Source organism: Chiloscyllium plagiosum, chromosome 32 (genome assembly GCF_004010195.1).
Source record: "Chiloscyllium plagiosum isolate BGI_BamShark_2017 chromosome 32, ASM401019v2, whole genome shotgun sequence".
Classification (NCBI taxonomy): domain Eukaryota; kingdom Metazoa; phylum Chordata; class Chondrichthyes; order Orectolobiformes; family Hemiscylliidae; genus Chiloscyllium; species Chiloscyllium plagiosum.
The window spans coordinates 18,389,298-18,412,061 of NC_057741.1; the positions used below are offsets into that span (position 1 = coordinate 18,389,298).

The 22,764-nt window shown below is 38.8% G+C and overlaps 1 protein-coding gene across 2 annotated transcripts in view; it reads right to left on the reverse strand.

The window, feature by feature from the left end:
• rnf150a (ring finger protein 150a) overlaps nucleotides 1–19,689 on the reverse strand; it is a 128,897-nt gene extending 109,208 nt beyond the window's left edge. Inside the window, exon 1 of one of the 2 annotated variants that reach the window (XM_043674141.1) lies at nucleotides 18,623–19,688. In XM_043674141.1, coding sequence (XP_043530076.1) covers nucleotides 18,623–19,076 — 454 coding nt within the window. In that variant the 5' untranslated portion in view covers nucleotides 19,077–19,688. Of the gene's footprint in view, nucleotides 1–18,622 lie in introns of both variants that reach the window. The other variant, XM_043674140.1, reaches the window with a different exon arrangement.
• Nucleotides 19,690–22,764: the final 3,075 nt, after the last annotated feature.

The following is a 22,764-nucleotide window of genomic DNA, read 5'->3' on the forward strand; positions in this document are numbered from 1 at the left end:
AAATAATCACCAATGTATCCACGATTTCTCGAACCACCTCCTTCAGTACCCTGGGATGTAGACCATCAGGCCCCGGGGACTTATCAACCTTCAGACCTAACAGTCTCTCCAACACCAATTCCTGGCAAATATAAATTCCCTAAAGTGCAGGTCCTTCAGCCACTGTTACCTCAGGGAGATTGCTTGTGTCTTCCCCAGTGAACACAGATCTGAAGCAACAATTCAATTCTTCTGCCATTTCTTTGTTCCCCGTAATATATTCCCCTGTTTCTGTCTTCAAGGGCCCAATTTTAGTCTTAACCATTTTTTTGCCTTTCACATACCTAAAAAAGCTTTTACTATCCTCCTTTATATTTTTGGCCAGTTTACCTTCGTACTTCATTTTTTCTCTGCGTATTTCCTTCTTATTAATCCTCTGTTGTTCTTTAAAAGCTTCCCAGTCCTCCGTTTTCCCACTCATCCTTTTGTGGAAAAAAAATTAGTTTAAAAGTGAGACAAATATCAACTTAAAATGGCTGTCATGATCACCTAACCACCAACTGAGATGACGTTGACAGATCTGGAACAAACAGTATCATTTGCACTGAAACTACCATTTCAAAACCAAGCAGTCGAGTCAATTTGCACCTCCTGTTTTAGTTCACATGTATACGATTATTTCACATATTGGGAGATGAAAGGACTGCATGCCGATTAGCCGGCTTTTAAAGACAATAAAATAAAGTTTAGGAACATATATACAAACTATATTTTAGTAGCTGTTTTGAGTCGCAGAAGGGAGAGAAGGAAAAATGAGCTTGAAATCTGTCTCTTTTTCTGGCTCCTCCTCATCTCCAAACAAAGACCAGTGAAAATGCAAATTGGGGAAATAACCATTCACCAAGAACTTGAGATATATTCACAAAGCTCACCAGTGCTAAGGAAATTAGCTAACAATTAAACAACTGATCTTAGGTTAAAATCTAACATCAAGGACAATAATGATTCCTTCATTTTGATCTGGCAAATTTGGTTTAATGAAGTGCAATAGTTATGTACTAAAAAGATTTTTTTATATTTTGAAAAAACATTGTTGCTACAATAAGAGATGGATTGCCAAGCCTTCTAAGCACAATGACTGTGTGTGACTGCAGAGGACAGAGGAATCGCCTTCAGGCAGAAATGGGTTGATGCTGCAGGGCATTTCACAACAATGCTTTTTTTATAGGGATAGATTGGCCAACTCCACAAAACGTCAAAACAAGGCAAACAAATTAACCTAAATCAACCTTGTCTCCAACTGAGCACTCTAAGTACCCATCTCTCTCCAACCTTATAAGGGATAACAAATAGCTTTGGCCTTCAGCTTCATGCTGACGTGCACTCATGCAATGTTAGTACTGAAATACACCCTGCCTATGAAAGGGATGATCGGAAAAGGAAAGAAAGTGAAAGCACTTCCATTACTCCCACCTTCATCACTACATTACTCGTTACATAATCGCATGTTCCAAAAAACAGAGTTATCCAACATGAAGTCTTGTCTTTTAGTGAGGAGATCTGTCCTTGCTGGTGCAAGTAGATTGATGTTACAGTTGGAGTAAGCTTTGGTGGAATCCCAAGGACATCAAAACCCAGCAATTACTGCCTAAAACATCTGACCAGTCTGACCAAAGATTTGAACAGTCTGCCTTTGTCTCTCCTCAAGCTGTAACGGGTTGCAGCATCAGTCAGGAGTTTACAGAACAGTTTAGTAGTTACACTTACATGCCTACAACAGTACATATTATGTTCATATTTCTCAGCATATGTTAAAAAGTCGAAACAGTGAATATTCACTTTGAGAGGTGTGTTTCTGAACTGAGAGATTTTGACAGCACATGTCTGTGACTAGCTGACGGGTGCAGATGAGAATGAGTATAAGCAGGCAGGGAAACAGTTAAGTTCTGAGTTTTGTGAAGCAAGAGGTTCAGCTGAGCATGATTCAGATCAGATAAGAACTTAGTTCACGATGGGGTGCTGCAGGCAAGGGTAATGGGTTAACAAGGTGGAAAAGCATTCATGAGGAGGAGCCTGGATGTAGGTTTGCTAGCTGAGCTGGAAGGCTCATTTACAGACATTTCGCAACCCTACTAGGTAACATCTTCAGTGGGATCATCATGATGATTATGATGGAATCATCAGCAGTGCTTCGCCCGGAGGCCCACTGAAGATGTTACCTAGTAGGGTGATGAAACATCTGGAAATAAACCTTCCAGCTCGGTGAGCAAACCTACATCCAGAACTCAACCCGAGCTACAAATCTTCTCAAAACTCGCTATTATGTTGAACCATTTAACAAGATGAGGTAGCATTCTGAACGTGAGGTCAGTTTAACAAGGTGAAAAGTATTCATTATGTGAAGCCAGTTATTCATTGTGTAACACCAGATGGCTTAATCTTTACTATTGACACTCGCTGATTGTAACGGTCACCTAATCAATATATATGTTGCCTTATCTGGATGCTCCTCCCTGTAAAATGACTATATGGTTCATTAAGAAATTGCTGTTCCAAAGAAGACGGTGAACTCATGTCTCTGGGCACATGGGTGATCGTTCTCTCTCCCTCCAGGGCCCAGAATAAAGATGAAGGAGTTAAAACGATACTGTGTCGCTGATCGTTTTGCTTCGGCTGAGAGGGGGAGAAACAGGACGACACAGAGTGCTGAGAATTGATAATATGTAATCGTTGGCTTGGGGTTGTGTTTTGATGTTAAAGCAACCGGATTTGAATTTAGCCAATTAATTTAAATTATGCCCAGGATACCAAAAATCAATTGAATTGGATTGTACTGATAATATCAGACTAATGAGTCTTGTGGATTTAAAAAGGAAAGGCACTTTGAAAATTAGTCAGAGCTAACCTCCCAGTGAACGTGAGAGCACAGGTCATCTGAAAGGGCTCTCAAAAAAATCTCTTAAAAAGCACCGAGGAATTTTATACAAAGGCATTCGCAGAGAAACAAAAATCACAGAAGATGGCCCAGGAAGAAGACAACAGAATCGGAAGGAAACAGCAGATTCAGAAGGAAGGAAAGCAGCAGCAGCAGTTTTGGAAAGATGGAAGGGAGACTGCATAACAGATTGCGTGGACTTTGAGAGATTAAGTTAATTTAATGTTTGATAATTATGTTATTGGAGTAGCATTTTAATACAGTTGATGTCATACAGTGATTAGTTAAGAAAAAGGGGGCTCGGGTTTGTTAATAGTTTTTGTTTAGTGTTCACTGTTAGAGTTAGGAAAATAATTTATTTTTTCTTTCAAGTGGAAGTTGGTGTTTTCTTTCACTCACTCACAGTTTTAACAGATTACGAGGTGAGGGAAGCTTTTCTGGGTATTTTAGTTTTAGTTAGCAGAGGGGTTCAACCTCTGCATCGTAACACTTAAATATTATTTTCATCACTTTCTTGTTTGATATATTCAATTAATTTAAAAAGGTTAAAATTAACTTACTTTTTTATTGATGAATGAGTTTACATAAATGAATGGGCACTAATGTGGTGGTTGGTTGGTTACAGACTTGCATTGTTCCGATGGCATTTAGGACGGGGAGCTGGAGAGAGGTGTTGACCATTAAATGTGCTTTTACCATGAGGAAATACTGTTATTAATGCAGATTACACTATCACCAACATTCCAAGCAGCAGTGTAAAAAGCAGGCTTTCTTCAATTTCCTTATCTTTCTCCACTTCACAATCATTTATAGTGTGCATTCTCTCTGTTTTCGTCACCTGCAGTTACAAATATTGTTACTGCACAAAATTATGTACCACACACACACAATACCCATTCTAGCCACCCTGCATTTTAATGGGCACCTCCAAGTTGTGTCTCAAAACCTATGATTTGTTCTATCAGCCATTTAGTGATGACATAACTTGAAATGTAAAGCTGTTTGACTTGGTCCCACTTCTCACTTGTGTCAGCAACCAAATTTGAAGTGGATATCTTGGTGACCTTGCTGTCACTTGTAAAATCTGTTTTAAACTTTAAAGACGCTTTCCAAGTCTAAAGGAGCTTAAAATGTAACAGGACAAGACCACCTTTGGAATTCCCATTGATCATCTGTACATCTGCAAAAATATCATTCTTGCTTACCAGTAGCTTTTGAGGCTCACAAATATTTCTAGTTCACCTGGGAATGAACAGATTGCCAGAACAACAGGTGGTGACACCTTGCAACTATGGGAAGCCAGCCAGTGACATAAACTAGAGTCTCTAAAAGGTGATGACATCAGTTAAGCTATGCTCACTTAACCGCCAACCCTCAAACAATCCAGCCACTTGTATATATATTTGTGGGGTTTTTTTAAGAAGTCTGGAAAACCCTAATTTTTATCCCCAAGTGATTTGGAAGTATCCAGAAGCAAAAGTTTGAAGGTAGATATCATTTTGACAACTGCTGTTAAAACACAATCACCAGCGCATCCAGTCTCCTCCAAGATTACAGGTACCTGCCACCACCTGATACCAACTACCTTAGCCTCCAGAAGTCCTACTGCACTTACATACCAAAAGAACAGGCCATGTTTACTGACTGATTATATGCCACAAGCTGAAACCCTGTACTGCTCCCTTCACTGTTGCTTGATTTTCTGATGATCAGTTACAGGTCACTAAACAACAGGCAGTTACTGTTACTAATCATTTTGCTCTTGCCAGCGATCCTATCTAAGACAACAATGCTCCACCCATCCACATAAAGTTGAGAAAATCTCTAAAATTTAAGGTTGGACGTTGATGACAGGATTCAGAAATCTCGGGACAAAAAAGAAAATTGAAGAATGTCCAGTCGTGGTAAATAGAAGGGGAAAGCTGGCTAAGGCCAAGTCCGGTTCCTTCCGAGCTAGCCTTTGGTTCCCGGGGGGCTACATACCTCTTGTGCAGCAGACAGTGTATTACACTAAGCAGGTCAGGGCTGGGGGCACCCCCATTTTCTTGGCTGCTGTCTCGAGTACCTGACCACCAATGCAGCCCAGGACAATAAGAGCCACATTATTCCTAATCTTCTGCAGATCACCATCCACAATGACGAGGAGCTCAGCAAGCTACTGGGAAGGTTCACCATCGCCCATGCAGCAGCTCACCTAACATCCAGGTTTTGCTGCTGCCCAAGCAAACTGTCCACCCCAGCAAGGTTTACAACTGAAGCAGGGCAAGATCTGAGAAATGAAAATTACTTATTATGTTGAATTGAACTCCCAATGAAATAGTACTGTGAATAAACCCTTTTACACCAGCAAGTGAGAAATGAATTATGAGTAATAAGCATTTATAATAGCATATCAACTGACTTTACTCAACTTCCTCAACTTCTGTTGTATTTTTGTTTTTGATAATCAGATTCAAGAATCCAAAGGACCCTACAGATACAAGACTAAATTTAAACCTGCGTTGAGCATTTTTATTGCTACACGGATGACAAAATCTAGTCTCACGTAGACCTATACTCAACTCAGGTAGGTAGAGTTTCATCCAACACTCTACCTAGAATGATTTATTTGAATCAGTGAAATAAAGCCTGTCTGCAGAAAGGCAATTATGTATCAAAGATTTTTACATTTTTGAGTCCAGACAACTCAAGGCCCAGGCCCTCCCAGTTCAGCAGATGGCAAATTAACAATCAAGTGAAATGCCAAATTCAAGGTGTCCTCCACTCAAAATCTCAGTAATATATTATCAGAACTCATGCTGCTTACCATTAAAAAAGGTCATACACCTTAATAACTGAATAATTACCTTTCAGCAAATATCTTTTCCATATTGCTTTTATATGGAAGTATCAGAAAAGTAAATGTTTGGAAATCTGTTTGAAGTACAGTATTTATGGAAAACATTAAATGAATTGTTATCTTTCCCTAAGTAATATATTTAGACCAAACTTAATTTCTTCTCAGTCACACTAATATTTTAAAAATAATTAATCAACCTGTACTTAGATTTCTTATTTAACTCCAACTGGGAACACTACGGCTGTAATAGAAAAGAGAACACGCTCATGGTTTGACAATAAAACCAAATTTTTAAACAACTATTTGGAAATATAGAACCAAAAGTAGACTCAACAGCAGCAGCAGTTCGGTTAGCAGCCGAGTGGGCAGGGGTGTCGAGTCAAAGCTGTATGAGGCCAGCATAGGTCTGTTAAATAGTCTAATGTTCCCTGAATAGTGAATTTCATCACTACCCATTGAAGGTTTGGATTTAAATGAAGACTTTTGGAGGGGTCCAAGCATAGAAGAATTTCCACACAGAATTTTCACCACCCCAGCCAATCCCTTTGAAGTGTACCCTGATTGGGACTTTGCAGGGTGCTAAGTCATGTGCAACTCCCATCAACACTGCAACAACTACATTCCAGTCATTGGAAAACACAGGCCAACAAATTTTTCCTCAGTTTCATTCTAGATTGAAGCTAACCATAAACATAACTTCCACATCTCTGCATTCCAATCCCGAGAGAGAGAGATTTCTGTATTTGAACGCCTAAAAGTCTTTACTCTATCCATAATTTCCTCATTATTTACAAAACTTGATACTTGAGATATTCCAGATAACCAGTTATTAGCAGGCACATTACTGATTTATGTACAATCACATTTACATCACTAAAAATTTCATGTATACAACTAGTTGCAAGTAGGTCAAATAGCTTTTACAAAAAAAGTTTTAATTACAAAACGTAAGAACTGTTTGCACCAGTACTTCTGAATTTCCATGAAATTTAACCAGTACACTAATTGAAATATTGTTAGTCTGGCATCCTACTTACCTACAGGAAGCTCAGAACTAGGAATCTCAAATTCTTTGAATATGCTCTATAAAAGGATTTTTTTTTTGTCAATTAATAAATTACAGGTGCTGCGGACCAGAGATATCTTGTCTAGGAATAGTTTCCAATAATCCTTCTCACAAGGTGAGAAGATATATCCTTTCATATAAAAATCAAAAGAACTGCAGATGATCTAAATCGGAAACCAAAACTGAAATTACTGGAAAAGCTCAACAGGTCTGGCAGCATATGTGGGGAGAAATCAGTTAATGTTTTGGGTCAAGTGACCCTTTACTTCCATTCATAAATCTATCCCTTGATCCTGGGATACTGAAATCTGCATGTATACAGATTTCATACTGGCTAATTCTGCAAATTGTCAAAGTTGGAAATGTACAACTGTCAATGGAAACCCAGCCAAAATTCATGCTTTGAGAGGTACTTAAGAAAAAGGTATTAAAGCCTGAAGAAAATTAAAAGTGTAAACTTAATAATGTTACTAAGAATCACAAAATTATTTTATTTTGTCTCAGCTTTGTTTTGGACATTAGATATTCCAGTTACTCAAAATAAAAAGGTAGCATTACATTTCAAAAGCATTTTGAGTAATTGATTTTTTCATTGAAAGCGTTTCCTTAAATTGGTAGGTTCGCCTGACAAGTCATTTAGGTTGGTTGCTATCTCAAGCCCTTAACACCCTCATTGACAAGAAATATCTGCAAGGAGGGTAACGAAGAAGGAACTAGTTGCCTCTGTTTGAAATTTACCTCCCAGAGAAAACAGAACAGCCATACAGGCCAGGTTTATTGGCTATGATAAACTAATTAACATGAAATAGTGATTTTATGGCAAGAAACTGCCAATGAAAGCAAGGATTACAATGACATAAATTACAGAGGACCCAGCAGAACTTGTGGTACTAGTAGCATGGAATTCTGTACACCACAATTTGTCTTGAAATGGAAGTGCTCATTCTCCAGGTGTCATAAGTTGTGTTCCACTTTGAATGCAACACACTTAAAAACAAACCAAAAATCATTTGATTCTTTGCTTTATTTTACACGGCACCTACATTATTCATTTGCTTTGGAGCATGAGAACTGTGACCCGTAGGGAACATACATATAGTACTGATCTTGGCACATGACAGTATCAAGTCAGAGCACTAGGCACTATATAGGAAATAATAAAATCCGAGATGTGGATCAAGTTACAGGCAATTGTAAGATGACTGAAACACAGCAATCCTGTACAACAATATAAATTAGTGTCTAGCCTAATTTTTTTTTACTTGACCTTATTGTTTGAAATGATGCAAAAAGGCGTGCATTCATTATATGAATTCAGAACATAATTGAGAAAACACAGTATGATAGCATGAATGCACTAGAAGGACAATGATAATTATTCACAAGGCCATGTGACTATATTCCAGCTAAGCAAACTGAGCTATGTTCATGCTTGCAAATACACAAAGCTTCAATTATTGGCATCAGTTTTCAAATTTTAAATAAAGGTTATTTGAACTATACGTTCTTTGCTAATACCAAGAAATTTAAAAATGGTGTTTAAAAAGTTGCAGGATTGTCCATAGAACCAAGACTGTGCGCTGGTTGCAATTACATACCACTCAGTTTGAAAATGAAATGCTGAAAATGTGTTGCTGGAAAAGCGTAGCAGGTCAGGCAGCATCCAAGGAACAGGAGAATCGATGTTTCGGGCATAAGCCGTTCTTCAGGGCATCAGCCCTGCTTATGCCCGAAACGTCGAGTCTGCTGTTCCTTGGATGCTGCCTGACCTGCTGCGCTTTTCCAGCAACCCATTTTCAGCTCTGATCTCCAGCATCTGCAGCCCTCACTTTCTCCTTGAAAATGAAATGATAAAGTTAAAAGAAACTTGTGTCAATCTGGCATCATTTCAGAATTAAATGCATCTTCAATTCAGTGACTTTACTGGTTTTGCTCAAAAATAAGTACCAAACTATACTCATGAAAATGATGCAGGAGAACAGGGCCACCAATCCAGTTTAATCGTAAATATTTTAAATTAATTTGAATTAGGACTGATCAGAAACTACTGCAATAACTACTAAGTATTTTATGTTGTTACCAAAGTCATTCTGATGTAGCTTTCAGCTCTCTATAAAAATGAAATGGATAATTAAAAATCAGGTTGTGCATTAAATTGCAAGTTTTAATCCAAACAAGATCAATGAAAATTCACCTTCGGTTGAAATTAGAGAGGTAGGTAAACTGTACTAGAGTATCTCAAATAATTACAATCTGAGCAAACAGCACCAAGTTGGAACAAATGGTTGCTTAAAACAAAAAAGGAAGTGAAATGTTGAAAGGCACTACCATTCGGAGATTACAGTCAGCAAAAATAGACAGGATCTTGACTTCCCAAGTGACAGAGTAAAAAATATTTAGAGCTGTAAAAGGCATTTGAAAAGGAAAGGAGCTCTCAGAAGTCATGGTTTAAAGAGAAAAATGTAATTGAGACCTTGCAAAAATATTTCAACAAGTATAAAGAATAGATACTTAATTACCTCTAGGGTTATTTCTAGTGCCATACTCCCTCCTGTATAAAAATGGTAACATAGGCAAGTTAAGTGCATGGCTGGGAAAATAGTTTTTATAGAAGTAACTCATATTTCTGTGTTAAAGTGGCCAGCTTTGGTTTCAGAGTAGCTTCACCTAAATTAAAATAGATGGATTTCCTTACTGCAAAAAAAAAACTGGTGACATGGTTCAAAGTAACACAGAAGCAGGAAAAGAAAACAATTAGAAAGTAAAACAAAAACAGGTACAGGTTGTTCTGCAATAGCATGCATTTTGTTAACATGAATTCGCTATGACCCAACTGATGAACTGGGGACACTGTTTCTAAAGCACGAACTTTAAATGTGTTGGCTGTAACGTGATTACATCACCAACACTTTAGAAATAGCGCTTAAAGTGTGATTTTTCTATAATGTGGGGTTGCACAAGAACGCAACCATTGCTTTATAGAAGAACTGCTTCTACAAGCCATCTGAGAAAGAAGAGAGTAAAAATACTATTTTGAAGATTGGAAGAGAGAATTAAAAATAATAAAATTAGGTGTAACATGTTTAGATTGGAAATAAAATACAAAGCAATGTGCGCAAAATGAGAACTACAGCTAAAAATTTCCAGGGAATAGTGAAAGCATCAGGTAATCACTGAATTGAGAGAGATCAGAGATTCTTATAGTCTAGCCTTTGAACTGCCACAAAACCTGGGCTTAATTACACCCTTAGCTCAATTTATGATGCCCTTGATCATAGCAAATTCCTTGATTTTCCCACCCTAGTTGTTTCGCTTGGCAAAAAGGAACTCTTCACACAGAGGCTGAATAAATGAGTGATACTAAATGACTACATTGCCTTTGTTTTCTTTTAAGAACATGGTATTGGGAATAAAAAGGTGCAATGGAAGCAGAAAAGACTAAAAAGACTTAATGGCACTTTCCATGACCACCACTGTCTCAAAGTGATTTACAACTGTAGAAGGACTTTTGAAGTGTGTCACTGCTATAGACTAGGAAATCTGGCAGCGAACATGCTTTCAAAAAAAAAATCTTCCACAACAGCAACATGATAATGACCAGAATCTGTTATGATATTGAGCAATAAATTTCAGCCGGAACATTGAAGCACAGCAGAGGAGGCACGCCCAAAGTAATGCCATAGGATCTTGCCCAATGTGGCAAATGGAAAGAAAGCATCAACAGCAGTTCAGCGCTCCTTCAGTACTACACCAGGGTGTCAGCCTTGATTTGTGTTCAAGCCTCTGAGCGGGACTTGAACCTGGAACATTGGGAGCAACAGACAAGACTGAACAGGTGCACAATTATATAGAACTAAACATACAAAAGTAGTATGGAGATGAAAAATGGCTAAACTGACAGTGGAAACAGCAAGAGCTCCATGAACAGAGGTCAAAGAGATACTCTAACCAAGTCTTTGAAACATGTTTAAAATGAGGTTGTCACACCAGTGAGAAAGGTACTGCAGATCTCTCAGTATAACATCAGTAGCAATCTTTCAGACATTTTAGATGTAACAAAATCAAGTATTCCCAGTAGGGCTCATATCTCATGCCATGTTGTCAAAATTACTAAAGTTACGTAGCTTTTGTGTGCCTTTTCCCTGCCTGGTTGAAGCTCTGCACCCAAGTGAGAGAATAAGTTATTTAGTATAAGCTTCCATATCTTACTAAGGTGGCTTCAGGCTGATTCCAAGCTAACAACTTGCTCCAAAAACTCTGTGCATGGTTTGTCAGCTGTGATACATTTCACAGTATGAAGCCAACTAGAACATTCTGAAAAAAACCTAAAATTATTGAAAAAAAGGTCAATTCATCCCAGTTCCCAATGCAAATGGATCCTTTTTCAAAAAAAAAGTCAGTCCAGGATCCAGATCCATATTTTGTTTAAACTGAATTAGTTCTTCCTTGGGTACCTGCATACCAACTCTTGTCAAAATCTCAGCTTTGAGTAATATTTACAGATGTACAGACTAACAGAAGCAAAAATATTACCAGCTCCCATTTTTAGTGGCAGAGATAAAGAAAGTTAGAAAGCATCATGCGTTTTAAATAATTTACAAACTTCGGTTTCTTAATCCAGGCACGGTTATAAGCTCTTATCTAACAATAATGAGTTTGTGATGGACATTTTACAATTGAAATTATAATACTTTACAACTGAATGAACCACTTTCCAGAATTCACAGCATAGTAAAGATTAAGTTACCACAGTGTTGTTCTCTCATTAAAGACAGACAACTGGTGGCGGTTTAACCTTAGGGGCACCATGCCTCAGGTGAGGGGAGAGGTTGAGAAAGTGAGTCCTTCATGATAACTTCAGCCAGTGTGGTAATTGAACCTATGCTGTTGGAGTCAATCTGCGTTGCAAATAAGCCAACTAAGTAACTCCTTACAATACAGTAATAATTCATTCAATCCTACTGATCCATACCTTCCTTTGTGCCATCCCATGCTAATATATTAATATTCCCCTAATGCCATCAGTTCTAATTTTGTATTATCATCACCTTGTGTGATACTTTATCGAATGCTCTTTGAATTTCAAAATACACTACAGAAAATAATTAAATCCACTCTTGAATATTTTGATTGAATTTGGCTCCACCACAATTAGGAAATGCATTCCAGATCCTCAATATCCACTGTTTAAAAAGCTTTTTCCGCACTGAGTCGTTGCTAACTTTGTTGATTAGATGACTAAAAGGCACCGACCTAAGGTAACGTTCTGCCAATTGGATAAGTCCAGATCCCTGATTTAAACAGTGCCTCTGTCACATCTTTTCTCAACCTTTCCTTTTCCAAAACAAAGGAAGCACCAGCTTCTCAAGAATTTATACAACATTGAAGTTCTTCATCCCTGGAACTATTCTTGAGAATCATTTCTTCACTCTCTCCAATTCTGACTCCAATTGCTGTTTTATCATGACCCTAATAAACAACTCCAACATTTTCCCTATTATTGATGCCAGGATAACTGTCCTACAGTTATACTCATCTTCTCTAACTCCTTAGTGGGGTTACATTTGCTATTTTACAGCAGTGGGGACTGTTGTAAAAAAACATTAACTATTGCCTGGTAAACTTTTAGTAATATGCATCAAGGAACACAGGTAATGTGCATATTAATCATAAAAAAATGAAATCGAGGAAAGGATAAGAAGCTTAAAATATCTTCCCTGCTGATTTTTTGTGAGGAGTAAAAGGAAATGTGATTGACGCAATTAGAAGGATATCAATGTTCTTCAGCAGAGTAGAAGGGAAGTGGTCAAGTGGATTCCAAGATGAAAAACACATGATAGGAAATTCAACATGTTCGTACTGTGACAGAACTGGAAATTTCTTATTTGATTCTTATTTCTGCAGTACATTTTTAAAAAAAAATCATTAATGGGAAGAAGGCATTACAGGCAGAAGGCATTGGGAGCTGCATTCTTCCAGGTAGATGTAGAGTATTTCATTTCTTCTCCTTCTGGAATTTATGCATGGAGCCAGAGGAAATGGGTGAAATCTATGAGTACTGTGCATCAGTAGTCACTAAGGACAAGGACATGGAATGATAAGATTGGGGGGGGTATGTTGATATTCTAGGGTATTTCAATATGAAGGTGGTAGTGACGGTTACAACTCCATAAATTTCAAGATAGTTATGGATAAGGATAAGACTGGTCCTTGGATGAAAGTGATAAATTGGAAGGCGGCTAATTATAACAGTATTAGGCAGGGACTGGAAAAATTAGATTGGGAGTGACTAAGGATAAACCCCCATCTGATATGATTGGGATTTAAAGACCAGAGCTCAGGATCAGCATGTTCCTGGAGGATAAAAGATAAGGATGGCAAGATTCAGGAACCCTGGATAATAAGAGATATTGAAAATTTAGTCAAAAAGAAAATAAAACAAGGTATATCTAAGGTTTATGAAATAAATCAGACAAGGCTCGAGGAACATAAAAGAATCAGAAATAATTTAAACAAGGAATTAGGAGGGCTAAAAAGGGGCGATGAAGTGTCCTTGGAAAGTAGGAATCCCAAGGTATTTTATACATTAACAGCAAGAGAGTACTTGGGAAAGGGTAGGTCCACTCAAGGACAAAAGAAGGGAATTCATGCATGGAGCCAGAGGGAATGGGTGAGGTCCTTAATGAGTGTTTTGTATCAGTATTCACTAAGAAGGACATAGATGATGGCAAGATTTAAGAGGGGTATGCTGATGTTCTAGAGCATGCCAGCATTAAGGAGATGATGCTTGGTGTCTTGAAAAACATTAAGGTACACAGGTTCCCAGGGCCTGATCGGATGAACCCCAGGATATGGAGAGAAGCAAGGGAGAGGATTGCAGGATCTTCTGGATTGTTAATAGATCTAATGGGATTTAAGTCAGCCATCTTAAATCTTAAGATCTTAAATCTTAAACAACCTTTAATTAATGGATATTTGACCAATTAAAGTGTCAATCACAATTCAAACATCATATTTTCCCTAGTTGATCAAGCAAACAAAATCGTGGATACAATCAAGCAAAGCTTTAGCAAAGCAACAGTCCAATGGTTTGACTGCATTGTGAGACAGACAGTTCACTAGATTTGATGATGGGATATTGAAGAGCAAGACTTGTTAAAGATAGTGAGAGATAGTGTTATCAGCCAAACAGGGGAAAAATCCTTCGACACCTCAAATGACACATCAACCTTGCAAGAAAATATATAAATTTAGCCAATTTATAAATTCTTTGTTCCTATTATTGGCTTCAATGTTAACTATTTGGAGCTGAGAAACCATTACAATTAAGCTTGATCACTAAATTGCACACTGAAATACAAATGTATTTATTGCAATGATTGTGCAGAAAATGTCATAAAGAGTCAGTGATCTAAAAACTCTTATCTACAACAAAAATGCCCATTCTTGTCAAATGTAGATATGTAGCTCCAAAAACTGACCTGTGAATGCACCAATTGTCCTAGGAATAAAACTTTATCTGTGACATCTAAGATTCTAAATCATTTATGGAAGAGAATTCTGAAAGGATTTGACAGAATAGATATGCAGAGGTGATAGTCCCCAGCCAGTGAAATACAAAAAATGGTTTCAGAATAAAAGGACTTTTTGGGCTAAGATGAGGAGAGATTTCTTCACTCACTGGTTGCAAATATTTACCCTAGAAGATTTGGGATGCTTTAATGTCGAATATGTTCAGAGATGAGGGAGACAGATTTTTTGTGTCTCACAGAATTAAGAGATAAATGGAAAGAAGGGGAGCGAGTGGAATTGAGGGAGAAAAATTGAATAGGGCAGGAGATTGAAGGGGCAACATTGTTTCTATACATTAAACTCCTCTTTCATGTTTAAATCATAAAATCCCTGCAGTGGAAAAAGAGGCCATTCCGCCATCCACTACGTACCAACACACTTGAGAGTGTAATGCTAGAAAAGCACAGCAGGTCAGGCAGCATCAGAGGAGCAGAAGAATCGGCATTTCAGACATGAGCTCTTCATCAGAAACACACTGAAGAGCATCACTCAGACTCCAACATCACCACCACTTATATACCACCCTGTGTAGATTTTTTTTTTAAATCCATGGCGAACCCATTCAACATGCACATTCCCAGACACTAGAGCTCAGTGGTCAGCACTGCTGCTTCACAGTACCAGGAACCCAGGGTTCAATTCTAGCCCTGAGTGACTGCATGGAGTTTGCACATTTTCATCATGTCAGTATAGGCTTCTGCCAGATGCTCCACTTTCCTCAAGCAGTCCAAAGACATGCAGGATAGGTGGATTGGCCATGCTAAATTGTCCATAGTGTCCAGGTATATGCAGAGTTAAGGGGATAGGGTAGCAATCTGGGCAGGATTTTCTTTGAAAGGTTGGTGCAGACTGAACGGGCTGAATGGCCTCTTTCTGCACTGCAGGGATTTTATGATCCAGCTGCCATACAAAATTTTACTCCTTGATCTCATTTCACAATTAGTTTTAATTATATCTCTCTACAAAAGGAAAATTCTGATTTCTTCAAGCACTCAATTCACCTTTGGATCAAATGTTTATAATTTAATTATTGTTGGACACCTTCCTAAAATGTCTAGTCTTTTCTCCTTAAGTAAATATTTAAACCCCAGCTTTCTAAATCACGATAAACCTTTGGCAATAGTTTGATTTGAAATGGATTTTATGCTGTGCTGAGAGCAAAGAAATTAGTGTGTGTTTTTTCAAAACACACACTAATTGTCTCAAATATGCTTCTTTATTTCATGATTCCAAGTACGAAGTGACAACTAAAATGATGCAAATAATTATTACATTAACAAAACTGTACAAAATTCCCCAGCCAGATAAAACAGAAACAATGATAAAAATGGAAATACTATCCTATCAGGAAGGACACAGATCAGAAACTCTATCAACCACATTATACTGATCGTAGTCATATAGCAGAAACAGAACCTTCAGTCCAACCCATCCATGCTGAACAGATATCCTAAATTAATCTAGTCCCATTTGCCAGAATTTGGTCCATATCCCTCTAAACCCTCCTATTCATGTATTAACTGTACCAGTCTCCACCACTTCCTCTGGCAGCTCATTCCATACATGCGCCACCCTCTGCATGAGAAGTTGCCCCTCAGGTTCCTTTTAAATTTTTCCCCTCTCACATTAAACGTAAGCGCTCTGGTTTTGGATTCCCTTACCCTGGAAAAAGACCTTGGCTATTCACCCTATCCACGCACCTCATGATTTTATTAAGCTCTACAAGGTCACCCTCAGCTTCCAATGCTATAGGGAAAAATAGGCCTAACCTGTTCAGCCTTATCCTATAGCTCAAACCCTCCAATCCTGGCAACATCCTCATAATTCTTTTCTGAACACTTTCAATTTTTACACCATCCTTCATATAGCAGGAAAACCAGAATTGGACACAGTATTTCAAAAATAGCCTATGTCTGGTACAGCCGCGACATGACATCCCAATTCATTTACTCAATGTAGTGTACCCTCTACCTAATTCCTGGCTGAGATTAACCAGCTCAGTGTCTCATGCACGAGAATTCCTAGAAGCACAGCATTCCAATCGGAACTCTATCAACAAACACGTTGACTTGAATCCGATTTACCTTTCCAAAGAAAAAGAACAGGAAATGGCATCACCAACTCAAAGAAACCCAAACATATAAATAGAAAGCAGGAATCATCAGCAATGCTTCGTCCAAAGGCTCACTGAAGATGTTCCCTAGTATGGTAGCGAAACGTCTGAAAATGAATCATCCAGCTCAGCAAGCAAACGTACATCCAGAACCTCAACCTGAGCCAGAAATCTTCTCAAAACTCATTAACCAGCTCAGCTTCAGACCTGAACCTACCTCAGAAATCCTTTTCCTTATATCCACTGATGGCAATTAGACTGAAATCTGTCTTCCCTTGCTCTCAGAATACACTATGTACCTGCTCCAGATTTTGAGCCACTAGAGGTAGATTGTCATCTCATGGATCATTGAGAATGTGTTTCCAATTAATCAGCAATGCCAGTTTTACACCCGGGCAGCCAGCTAAAACAAAACAGCGATGTACACAGCACATATTTCAATGTAAAGCACGTCATACATCCAGCATGTCCACAGTAACTTGGGCAGAAGCTCCATCCACGTTGAGTAACAGTAAATATTTGAAGCAGTGAGAAGAGGTAAGGACCCTCGCCCATAAACATGCTTTCTGAATGTGGTGCAGCCTCAGGGACTAATTTACAACATTCAAACTCATGAGAGGTCTGGACAGAGTAAACAGGGTAAAAATGTTACCACTCATGAAAGGATCACAAATGAAAAACACAAATTTAAGGTAATTAGTGAAAAGCAAAACTGACATCAGAAAGAAGGCTTTTTAAACCTATGAGTGGTTACCGTCTGCAATGAACTGCCTTGCTGTGTTAGAGAGATGGATTCAAAAAGGAACTGAATGATTATTTGAAAAGGTAGAATGTGCAGAGTTACAGAAAGAAGACTCGAAAACAGCACAAGGTCAATTACTCAGTTAAAACACTGGTGTGGACTATGATGGGCTGAAAGGTCTCCTTTTGGACTGTAAAAGTTCTGTGAATCTGAACACGGTCAAAATCAAAGAATGACTCTATGTCTACAGCTCAAGGAGTAATTGAGGAATGCATGACCCAGCCTCGCCAATCAATAGGTTTAAAGAGATTACAAAGTCGGTATAGAGGATGATTAATAAGAGTCAGCATGCTAATTTTCCCCTGTGATATACTTACGATAGGGCCGGTAAATCTGCCCAACTCCCCTAAACGTTTATATTGTGTGGCTAATAAAAATTAGACAAATATGCCCTAGCTGCAATTTTATACAAAAAAAGTATATTAGCAGCCACAAAGGAACAAAAGAGGAATAAAGGACAAATTCTGCATATTTATCCATCAAAAAAAGATTAAATGAAGGAGGGCTATGAGATGAGAAAATCTCATGCAAGCAAAGCTGTCTCGCAAACTTCATATAAGAGTGGCATGACCAACTGCACACAACATTTAGTTTTCCTTACTTATCACTAGATTTTCAAGCTTTGCTACTGAGATTTATTTGAACCAATTTTGGTTCGTCTATTAAATGAACTGCACACCAGCATTGTAAACAATTTTAATTACCTAATTTATTTAGGTCTTAATAAAAATGACTACACAATCCAATTTAATGGTAAACCTATCAGATAATAAATGATAATATCCTCCAGTATATTTAAAGTTAACTGAACTTTGTTTCAAAATTAAAATATGTTGTATTTACATTTTTGTGGCAGCAAGTTGCTTTAAGTCTACAAAATTTGGCAACTACTGTCAAGCGAACAGCAATCCTAATACTCCACTGGTATTACAACAAAGTCAAATTAATTTAATGATTTAAACTGGCATTTGATTTTGGATTAGCATCAGCGCAGGATTGTGCAAAACGATGTTATAATTAGAGGGGTATCACAACGGTCTGCGACTGTTGAGTCAAACAAGAAAACATCTGGAGCGAGTCAATTGTAGCTCCTTCTTCTGCGGCACCAATAAAGTATAGCTGATGAAATGCAAAAGATATCACCTGTAATACTACATGAAATTGTTCCAAATTAACACACACACACTTTAACATCAACCTTAACTTATTGTCGGCGAAAGATACAGTTAAGTAAACTGTAACCCCAATGTATGATTGATAGTTGTACCCAATATGTCAACCCCTCTTTACTCTCCCGTCCTCTTAAACCAGCTCACCTGAATGTGGCATGGTAATGGTCTCATTGACATTGGCCCCCATGTTGTAAATGACAACAGCGGATGCATTCTGCCTGGCGGCATGCAGGATCTTGTCCTTGAAAGTGCAGTTCCCCTTGGGTATGAGTGCGATCCAGCCCTTGGTGCTAGAGTCGGGGGGCAGCTGAAACCTGGCCTGGGGGTCACAGGCTAGTTTGTCGTGCTGAGCGGGCAGGGCTAGCAAGCCCCGAGCGTCCTGCTTGAGCGAGTGCTGCCCGTAACGGCCACACTCGCTCTTCTCCGACCTCCTCTCGGAGGTGGCCGGTTCCACGTAGGTGATGTTGACGAAGGCCGTGTACCATTCTTCCTTCTCCGCCACCGTGAAGTCCAAACACAGCAAATGCACGAAGCAGAAAGACAGCAGCCATGTTGAGAGAGCCAGACTGCGGCAGGTCTGCACCAGAGACACCGGCATCACTGAAAACAAGCCAACCAGAACCGACTTTTACGTTTAACAGTCGGCAATTTGCTGTCCGTCACTCACTTTCGCACTTTCCGTCGTCCACAGGGAGCTTTTTTTTGGTTGGGAGGGCTGGAAGATTAAAAATATGTATTTCCCCCCCCCCCCCAGTCTTTCGGCGCAAGATGCTATACGTGTGAGATGTATCGTTCTATTTTTAATAGATTAAAAAAAAACTTTTTGTCGTTGTTCCAAATAGATGGTTAATATTTATAGCCGTCGAAGCCCATCCATCCGGCGGTTGCTGGAGGAGCTGCTGCAGGAAGGCGGCTCATGGTGTCGAGGTGACCGCCGCTCGCTCCATGAGGAAGGAGTTCCTTTTTTCGGGGGCGAGGGGAGGAAATACGGAACCTTTAATCCATGCCTTACATTGACGAGGAGAAAGGCAGGGCCGCTCCGCCTGCGGACAGCCTGAGATTTCCCCAGGCCCCGGCCTCCCTCCCCCCGCGCGCGCGCGGATCTCCCCAGAGACCGGCAGCAACCGCCGGATAAGTCACGCGCACGACGCCGAGCTTCAGCAGCGCCTTTTGACGCACTCGCGCACCAGGGAAAGGTGCGAGACTGAAACAACAACAACAAAATGCATCTGCATGTCCTCCTCCCACCGCGGGCGAGAGGGCGGGACGGGAGGGGAGGGCTCTGCAACCTGCTGCTCCGATTCCGAAGGCCCACCCGCCCTCTCGGGTTTCTCTCGGTTCCCGAACGCTGCGCTTGACAATCACTTCACAAACGGAAAATACTGCCCATGCCGAAAATCCGAAATTATAAAATCACATTGAACTCGAAAGGTTAACTCCGCACACATACACCGAATCTCCCTGCCTTTCATGTTTTTAATTCAATTAACTTATTTTTTTCTTTAAAACAATTATTTACATGCGTTTCCATTCTGTCTTTCATCATTATTGGCTTTTCAGCATGACGTTTTTTGAGTTTATTTTAAAAATGGGAAACATGAGTAGCCGAATTGACCCCTAGAGCCTGCCCTGCTCTTCGGTAATACCATAATTTACCTGATTAACTTCACTTTCCTTCTTACGTTTCCCCCAACCAATTCCCCACTACCCGCCAAAAAAAACACTCCTGTAGTTGAAAATTCTGCCCAATTTATTATTAAGTTTGCTGATCCCTGTCTGAGGATATCACAAAAAAGTAATTACTTCCATTCCTGAGTTATACTCTTTTCAACCATTATCTTCAAATGACAGCACTATTTATAAAGTGCACACTTTCCTCCACTGTACTTGTTATTGACGTTTTAGTCTCGCTCATTCGATGTGATTGAAAAGGTAGTCCATCCTATGTTACTTATTAGGGTGACGACCATTTGTTTACATTCTTTTGTTTACATGTCTATTTTAGATTATTCTTCTCAACCCATTCAGAGGTGTTATGACACACCTCCAGGGCAAGTGAGAGTTGAGCCCAGGCCACCCGACTCAGAGATAGAGACACTACCAGTATGCCACAAGAGCTCTCACTATTGTCTATTTTGATCACTTGAAAGAAATGCACTCGGCTGCATTTGTTTTTATGTGTAAGTATTTCATTGATTTATTTTTAGTCATGTAATTTTTTTTCATCTTAAACAAGGTGAGGAATTTCAGTAACAGGCAACTGGACATTTTCAATTAGGGCACTAAAATCTCTGTAATTTCAACATAAAATGTTCCTTAGAGTCAGTAGCAATAAACATGTGAATCTGCAAGATCATGAATGATTGAATATCTCAACAGTTACTACAGGAACTTTAACAGATGACACATAAGTACAATGCAAATTTGTCAGAAACTTGCACGGTTTCAATATTGCTTCTAATTATCCCTTGGCTTTCCGTCATCCATCTTTAACTCTTCCCTTCACTTCTGACTCATTGGAAACTCAAAAACCAGCAACTCATCTTTCAGTTAGGGACTTTGAAGCCTTCTGGATCCAACAGTTCAACAAACTTGGATCATAATCACTAGCATCTTTTTTTTGAAACTGATAGTTGCTTTTAATTATTGAGTTTTTTAAACTCTAATGACTGATTTACTGAGTATTTTCAGTTTGCATTCCATAATGTTTACAACTTTTTGTATGGAGAAAGTGCTTGTGATTACACTTTTAACTGGCCTATCTCATATAATTTTGCAAAATGTTTACAATTATAATTTCTTGTGGATTCTAACACATGAAATTACTTCTGTTTTATTTATCAAACTGAATCCATACATCATTTCAAACACCTTAAGTAATTCAAATGGTAATATATCTTTACTAAGATCCATTATCCAAAACTGAATATGGTACTTCAAATGGGGACTGGCCAAGGCTCCATACAATTAAAGCATCTTTTGCCAGCTACCTTGAGATTTTAAACAAATATCTAATTCTCCTTTCTGATTAATCAAATTCAAAGAACTACATCCACCACAGTTAATAATGTTATCTTCCAGAGTCAGTGATTTCAATAATTTTCCTTTGTAAAGCTGCCTATGGCAGTTGAGAGCTGTAATTTTTAGTAAATGGCAGGCCGTCCAGTGATTGTACATGGTCCTATTCCTGTTGCTAATATAGTTGTAATGGAAAAGGTTGATCTTTTCTGGATGTGAGTGACCCATTGGTATGGCAACAGAATTATGTAGAGCATAGCCCATAAGGTAGTTAACAGGCAAAGAATGGCTGTTGGGGATGAAATATATATACTGTAGCTACAGGTGATGTTGTCAATGCATGCTTGAAACACAAACCCTGAAGTGAGATTTAACACCACCCAGGTTGTGAGTGGAGCTGCCTGTGACAACTAATGAGAATTAAGTGGCATGATAAGAATCTTAATAATGTAGTGTTTAATAAAGTTGACACCAAACATGGATGTTCTGATTATGAAGACATAGCTTCTTGACATGCCATCTGAATACCTTTCAAGAATTCATCGTCTAAACTTTTAGATACAAGATCCTCACACAAGCATACACAATTCCTAAGGATAGTAGGTATTAGTTGGTTCTCACCCTTTCTGGTTGCCAAGTTCTGAGTTTTTCTACTTTGTACGAGAAAGGTGCCATATTTTTAAGGAAAAATACTAACTGGAAAATTTTGGGTGGCATCTTCAGGCATATCTGAAACTATGGAAAAGTCAGAGGTGAGATTTATTTGGACAGGAGGCCAAAATTCTGATTTCTGATGTCAGGTTTAAACCTGAAGCTCTGAGAATACTTCAGATGGGTGAACCTTTTTGAATTTAATGGTCAGGAAACTCTTTTGCATTTATTAGCAGTAACATCTTGGCCCACTGGAATTCTGTGCATGGCACAATCTTATTAGTAGAATATGAGAAAAATGTGTTTGCAAATATGGCCATATGAGGTAAGCATCATGACTTCTTCCTCTAAGCTCTGTTGTTTGCACATTTCTTCAGTAACATTTGTTCTTCATAACTGAGGGATTTCTTTGTTCAAACTGTTACAGTGTAAGGCATGCAGACTTCCCAGTCAATCCAGTTAATGAAAAACCTCATTCATAACAGGTCTGACAAAGCTATGTTGTTGTCTATGATTAACAGTGTAAGGGATGCAGACTGTGTGCATCCCACCCCCACCCGCCCCCACCCCACCTGAACAAACAGAGCAGTCACATTGGCTAATGTTAGCAAAACAGA